The 7,903-nt window shown below is 28.7% G+C and overlaps 1 protein-coding gene across 1 annotated transcript; it reads right to left on the bottom strand.

The window, feature by feature from the left end:
* Positions 1–2,539: 2,539 nt before the first annotated feature.
* On the bottom strand, positions 2,540–6,849 carry LOC111700904 (calcineurin subunit B type 1). The gene is made up of 5 exons (XM_023471974.1): positions 6,690–6,849; positions 6,065–6,165; positions 5,112–5,211; positions 4,851–4,905; positions 2,540–3,256 (listed from the first exon to the last, which is right to left on the bottom strand). The coding sequence occupies exons 1-5, from the start codon at positions 6,764–6,766 to the stop codon at positions 3,086–3,088; spliced, it is 504 nt and encodes a 167-aa protein (XP_023327742.1). The 5' UTR covers positions 6,767–6,849; the 3' UTR covers positions 2,540–3,085.
* Positions 6,850–7,903: the final 1,054 nt, after the last annotated feature.

The following is a 7,903-nucleotide window of genomic DNA, read 5'->3' as shown; positions in this document are numbered from 1 at the left end:
GTTGTAGGTTATATATGATACATTAAAATATGTTGTAGGTTATATATGAACTACATTAAAATATGCTGTAGGTTAAATATGAAATGCATTAAAATATGCTGTGGGTTATATATAAAATACATTAAAATATGTTGTAGGTTATATATGTAATACATTAAAATATGTTGTGGGTTATATATGAATTACATTAAAATATGTTGTAGGTTATATATGAAATACATTAATACATGTTGTAGGTTATATATGAAATACATTAAAATTTGTTGTGGGTTATATATGAAATACATTAAAATATGTTGTAGGTTATATATGAAATACATTAAAATATGTTGTGGGTTACATATGAAATACATTAAAATATGCTGTAGGTTATATATGAAATACATTAAAATATGTTGTGGGTTATATATGAAATACATTAAAATATGCTGTGGGTTATATATAAAATACATTAAAATATGTTGTAGGTTATATATGAAATACATTAAAATATGTTGTGGGTTATATATGAAATACATTAAAATATGCTGTGGGTTATACATAAAGTACATTAAAGTTTGTTGTAGGTTATATATGAAATACATTAAAATATGTTATAGGTTATATATGAAATACATTAAAATTTGTTGTAGGTTATATATGAAATACATTAAAATTTGTTGTAGGGTATATATGAACAACATTAAAATATGTTGTGGGTTATATATGAAATACATTAAAATTTGTTGTAGGGTATATATGAACTACATTACAATGCTGTAGGTTATATATGAAATACATTAAAATTTGTTGTAGGTTACATATGAAATACATTAAAATATGCTGTGGGTTATATATAAAATACATTAAAATATGTTGCAGGTTATATATGAAATACATTAAAATATGTTGAAGGTTATATATGAAATACATTAAAATTTGTTGTAGGGTATATATGAACTACATTAAAATTTGTTGTAGGGTATATATGAACAACATTAAAATATGTTGTGGGTTATATATGAAATACATTAAAATTTGTTGTAGGGTATATATGAACTACATTAAACTATGCTGTGGGTTATATATGAAATACATAAAAATTTGTTGTAGGGTATATATGAAATACATAAAAACATGGCCAACGAAAAAAATTCTTTTATAAATTTATTTAATAATAGTATAACTTGATACAGTATTCTGAATGAATAATGCGGTCTGAAAACAAACTATTCTCTTACTACAGCATCAAAACATTGGAAAACAATTAGATAATTAATTACAGTGTTTAGGATCCGGATCCGCAAGTTTTTTGGCTTCCTGGATCCGGATCCGGATCCAAGGGGCAAAATATCAACCAAAACTGCAAAAAAAAATGATTATTCTCAAAACCCAAATATGAACAAATGAAAAAAAGAGATTATAAAAATTTCCTGATTTTTGAATGGTTCATCAAGTTTTTGCATAAAAATAAGAGAAAAAAAATAAGACAAAAATGTGAAAATTCTGCTTTATTAAAAATTCAGTAAATTTTAAAGAAATAACCTGGATCCGGATCATTTTTATCCAGTGCGGATCCAAGATCCGGATCCGCATCAAAATTAAATGGATCCTAAGCACTGAATTTAATTATGATCTACATCAGAATTGGAAAGAATCATTTTTAATTAAAATCCAGAGAAAATATTTTGTTCATATTATTTTAAAAATTTTAATTTTTAGAGATAGAAAAATGTGTTCCAGCGAACACTATAGAACACAGAAGCGTAAAAGATAAAAATTTAATTAATCAGCCCTTAGCTTCTAAATTTTAATGAAAAATATTTATTCTTGTAAAAAGTCGCTTAAGTTTTTAATTTATCAGTGAGTAAGTTGTTCCAGAAGTGAGAACTCAAGTGTTGTGAATCTCGAGATCAAACCTTGATCTCAATCTTATTCCCTTCTATCTTATATCATTCCTCTTCAATATCCCATGTGGTGTTCATACCCCGCAGGGATAACTTTTATTGGAGGATTACGCATTTGACCTCACATTGTATATCGAGATCAAACGTGATTTACAATACTCTAGCTCAGACTTCAGGAGCCGCTTGTTTTTGAGTCAAATATTTTAAAAAAAACGATGAGTCAAAAGTTAAAGAAGTTAATTGTTAAAGGAGTCAATAATCAAAGGATTCCTTTGTTAAAGATGCCAAAGGGTACATGGAGTCAAGATAAGCCACAAGGAGTCGATGAAATGAATTGACATTATGAAAGAACAAAGGAAAAATGTATAAATTAATATTTTTGAATGTCCAGCTAATGTTAAAAATGTCTGATTTGCATTAAAATATTGCACTCAAGATTTGTAAGGCTAGGATCGAACTGATAGTAAATAATTCAGCTAAATATACAAAATTTAATCACTTAAAAAATAAAGCATTTTAATGAAACACTCATTAAAAAGCCATTTTAAAATAGATGATTTAATGGTAACATTAAGTGACTAGAAAATCTTTTAAAGTAGTAAAATTAAAATGTTCGTACAACACGCTATGTACAATGTACATATAGAAAATTATGAAAGTTAATTACTATATTTTGTGTATTAAATTAGTTCATATATTTAATAAATATTAATTAGAAAGAATAAAGAATTAAGTAAAAGTATGAAACATTTCTTTAATGTTAAAAAGTATGTGAATCCAGTGACAATCTTAATATCCTCAAATAAAAATCATTTGTGAGCTTGTAACATTCAACTGCAGTGGTCGGCGATTATATCAATACAATGAAGACGACTTTTTTAATAATGCTTTGATTCCTAATCCTAACAAGCACTTTTCAAATTACAAGTTCACAAGTAAAGAAAGAGAAGCTGTTTGAAAGATTGGTATAAGAAATCAAAATTGAAATAGAAAGTAGTCTTTCTTGTATTGATATACACGACGACGACTGTAGTGCTTTAAACGATCACAAGCCTGGATTTTTTTAGTTTGAGTGATATAAGACTGACAAGGGCAATGCGTTTAGAAAATAACTCTTCAGTAGAGAAACGGTGTAGGCCTTAAATATTCAACTTTAATATCAAATATTTGTAATAAGTGATCACGGGAACTTTTAACTTTTAGACATCAACAACCATCTTCTTGTGGACATCCGTGTTGCCGACAATGCTGCAAAACTCTTCAAAACTTATTCGTCCATCGTCGTCTTTGTCGGCGAACAGAATAGTTTTATCGACGATTTGTTGGAGCTGAGTATCTTTTAGGTTATTTCCAACCATCATTTTTAGCACCTAAATAACATTTATATATGTGTATATAAAAACGATTTTTAGAATCAAGGATTTCGGAGATACAAATGAACTTAAAAGAGCCGGGAAAGGAATTGAGTCTTTGCCACAAACTCTGATTTTCTAATCACTATATCCTTGGAACCAAATGTTGTAGACCTTAGATATTTCAAACTATGAATTCTTTTAAATCAAATAATCTGAGTTTGAAATATCAAAGGTTTACAAGATCGGGATCTAAAGATATTGGGGTTTAAACATTTGATTTGTTCCAAAGACTCAATTCCTTTTTGAAATTGTATATTACTAGCCTTAGAGGGCGCTTCGCGCACATCTTCTAAATTAATGGTGAACATGTTCTCTTTGTGTACATCGTAAAACAAAACAAAAATAATTCGCGGATTTTCACAAAAAATTTCGTGGATTTTCAAAATTTTAAAAAATTTAATGATAACCTTAAATATTTTACTTCCTTCTAATGTTTGTAATATATTTTCTAATTCGGGAAAATAAACGGCGATTCTAAGAAACCACACAAAATGCTAATTTTTATTAATAATTTAAAAGTATATATATGTGTTCTAAATTCTTCATTCAATGTCGAATCGTTTTTTTATCGTTTTCACATTTTTTTATTATAATAAAGATATTATAAAGCCTCATAAAACCAAATTTTAACACGAGACAGTTTTAAAATCATGAAATATATATAAAAGTTTTAAAAAACGATCCAAAGCGGTTACCAAGACTAAAAGAAGGGGCTCTGATAGACCCCAAATATTGGAGAACCCGGACCACCATCCATACATCAACTTTTGGGGAAATAAAGAAAAAGGAGGTAAAACGCTTGATATTTTAAGTCCCATTCTCCTTATGACGTTCTAATTATTTAGAAAATATATATCCCTGGGTATTCCAACCAATGCTCTTATCTTCATCGACTATTATCTGTATAATCTTCTTTCATGTAAAGTTTTTGTTTTTATTTTGTTATCTTTAGTTTTGTAACTAGGGCTAATTGACAAGATAACTCTAATCTTTAGAAAATAAATAAATAAATTGAGATAAAATACGAGAAAATGTTTCTAGTGTATATAAAAGATTTGAATTAAATATAAAAATCAATGGAAAAATTAATTTAAAAAGCTTGAGAACTTTTACTGAAAGTTAATTGGGAATACAATATTCATGGATTCATCAAAATACAGATTTGTGCGACTGAATATTTTTTTAACCGAGTGTCTCATTTAATATAAAAACCAAAATAAGCACAGAATACTTAAAAAGTGTTGTTACCACAAAAAATTATATCAACCCTAATTCAAAAAAAAAATTATCAAATCTTAAATAAAGCATCTGTTTCAACCCGCAAATCCTAACATAGAGTGCACGAACCAATAGATGTGGAGCACCCTGGATATCATCAAAAAAAATTTTATTAATAAAAAATGTTTTTCCCTTTCCTGGCCTCTGCAATAGAAATGCGCAAGTCGCTTTTGAAGAGAAACTATAATTTAAAAAAAAATTTAAGAGAGACATGGACATTGGACACCAAATGTATATTTGATCAGACCATGGGTTTTGAATTTGATGGTACGTTGTGAATCCGACATTCCGACATTGGAAAGTTATTTAAATTACTTTTACAGTTCCTTTAACAAAGACAATCTAAAATCTAGGCTATTTTGATAAATTTTGTTAAGGGTTCATTATTTAGGTCTTCTCTCACACTTTTTCACTTCACTTTTTATTTTAACCAGCGAACAGTAGGTCACTACTTTTATACCACACTGCTAACATTTCTTCTAAATCAATTTTCACTTTCCTGTTATAAGGTCTGATTTATAATAATAGTCACCTAAGTTTTGTATCCTTGTCTCCTTTAACACTGAACTGTGAAACCCCTTGAATAAACTCCTTAAAATCAACTTCTCCGTTACCGTCATCGTCGAAGATTTCTAGAAAAAAATTCTTTAGTAATTTAATGAATAATTTTGTTTATCTTAAAATATTAATCTTCGGTTAGAATGCTGTTTGCAGTGTATATGATTACGTAAAAATGCATCTCCGCTTTTCTTGAGTAAATTTAGTACATTATGTGACGAATTTTCTTACCGCAAATTCTACCTTTCAGAGAAAGTAGCTATGCAAATTTAACTTGAAAAAAAACAACGTTTACAACAATTACTTATCAATATGGGTCTACGATTATAAAGTACGATCTTTTAAGATTTCTCTTTATTTAGGACGAAAATAGATCTATTTTAAATCAAGATATATGATTGGAAGTTCCATGAAATAATTTATACTTCAAATTCTGGAAGGAATATTAACATAGCCAGCCTGGGCAGAGTGGTGGATTTTCTGTTATATTCTTAGCTTGAATTTTTTTTTAATGTTTGAAAGATGCATACTGCAGAATGTGTGCTGCATGTGTATTGTGTAGTGGTTAATGAATATTAACTGTTTTAATTAAGAGTTTATTAATAATAATATTATTGTTTAACAACCCGCATTCGTTCATGCAGTACACATTCCTGGATATTACATACATTCTCCCGCTTTAAATACACAACACAACCAACTTGAATTAATATATTAGCATAGTTAAAACATTCTTTAATCACATTTTTCAAAATGCTATACAAAAAATATCAACATAAAAAATTTAAAAAATCAAGCGTTTCTCGATGAATCCATTTTCATATTTACAGGAAGCATTTAAAATGTTTAAATGTTTTGAATTAAATAAAAATATGTACAACTACAGCAAACCTGTGATCCAGGTATCATTTCTAAAACTAGGTTTACCTATCACCCTCTGTACTAAAGGGTTCTGCTGGAGCTCCGGGAGTGACATGAACTCGTCTACTGACAAGGACCCGGAGTTATCTAGATCCAGCTTCTTAAACCTAGAAAACAAGGTCTATAACAAGATAAAACTAATAAAATTCTGATCACAACAAAAACAATTTTTAATTCAAGTTCTTCGGACTGAGAAAAATACAAAAACAATAGAGAAAAATAAAATAAATAGAATTTAAACTTCTAGTAAAAAATAAGGGTTTTGCAATAAATACAAAGAAATTATAATTCAACTTTTTAAATTAGATCCCCGCGGTTTTTTATATTTTCTTTTCAAGTTTAGACATCTTAAAAATTTAGAAGCAAAGAACTTGAACATCACCTAAAATAATTGTGAGCATAAAAAACAAGATCAATTTCAAGAAAATAACAAGTTGTAAATCGTCCCCTCTCGTAAGCCTTACAAATTAGACGAATCAGACAAATCAGACAAATCAGACAAAAACGAGAAATTAGACATATCAGACAAATCAGACAAAAACGAGAAATTAGACATATCCGACAAATCAGACAAATCAGACAAATTAGACAAATCAGACAAATCAGACAAATCAGACAAATCGTGACAAACCTTTTCCCTAATCTCTTAATTTCGTCTGCGTCAAAGGTTGCGCACATGTCCAGGGGAAGGGACGCTTCGTTTCCCATTCTTTAATCTCGGCAGCTTGAGCTGAAATAGAAGAGGCTAAATCAGAGCTAGAAAAGATAAGATCTAGAAAAGATAAGTTCTTGAAATATATGATCTAGACAAGATAAGTTCCAGAAAAAATAAGTTCTTGAAATATATGATCTACACAAGATAAGTTCTAGAAAGGATGAGTTCTTGAAATATATGATCTAGACAAGATAAGTTCCAGAAAAAATAAGTTCTTGAAATATATGATTTACACAAGATAAGTTCTAGAAAAGATGAGTTCTTGAAATATATGATCTACACAAGATAAGTTCTAGAAAAGATGAGTTCTTGAAATATATGATCTAGACACGAGAAAATCTTGCCAAGATAAGATCTTGCCAAGATAATATCTAGACAAGATAAGATCTAGACAAGATAAGATCTAGACAAGATAAGTTCTAGACAAGATAAGTTCTGGAAAATATAAGATCTAGACAAGAGAAGGCCTAGACAAGATAAGTTCTAGACAAGATAAGTTCTGGAAACTATAAGAGAAGATCTTGCCAAGATAAGATCTTGTCAAGATAAGATCTTGCCAAGATAAGATCTTGCCAAGATAAGATCTTGCCAAGATAAGATCTTGCCAAGATAAGATCTAGATAAGATAAGATCTAGAAAAAATAATATCTAGACAAGATAAGCTCTTGATAAGATAAATCTAGACAAGATAAGTTCTAGGCAAGATAAGATCTAGACAAGATAAGATAAGATCTGGACAAGATAAGATAAGATCTAGACAAGATAAGATCTAGACAAGATAAGTTCATGATAAGATAAGATATAGACAAGAAAATATCTTGACAATTGATAAAATCTCGTCAAGAAAAGTTTAGACAAGAGAAGATCTTGTCAAGATTAGATATCTAGACAATATAAGATCAGAGAAGTATAGATCTAGACAAGTTATAAGATTGTAAAACTCATAGAGTAATAAAACGAAGAGGTGAAGCTTAGCTCAGATTTACACAACCGACCTGTCTTTTAATTAATTAATAGACAGGTTGGTTGTGTACATTACGATATGTTTACGTGTCTAACGCTGTACACTTGTATATAGAGCGATCGTATTTCTAAAGGGGGATTTTATGGAATTGACCAATTTTTAGATT

The sequence above is a fragment of the Eurytemora carolleeae genome, unplaced genomic scaffold, assembly GCF_000591075.1.
Source record: "Eurytemora carolleeae unplaced genomic scaffold, Eaff_2.0 scaffold425, whole genome shotgun sequence".
Classification (NCBI taxonomy): domain Eukaryota; kingdom Metazoa; phylum Arthropoda; class Copepoda; order Calanoida; family Temoridae; genus Eurytemora; species Eurytemora carolleeae.
This window is presented reverse-complemented; position numbering and strand designations above follow the sequence as displayed.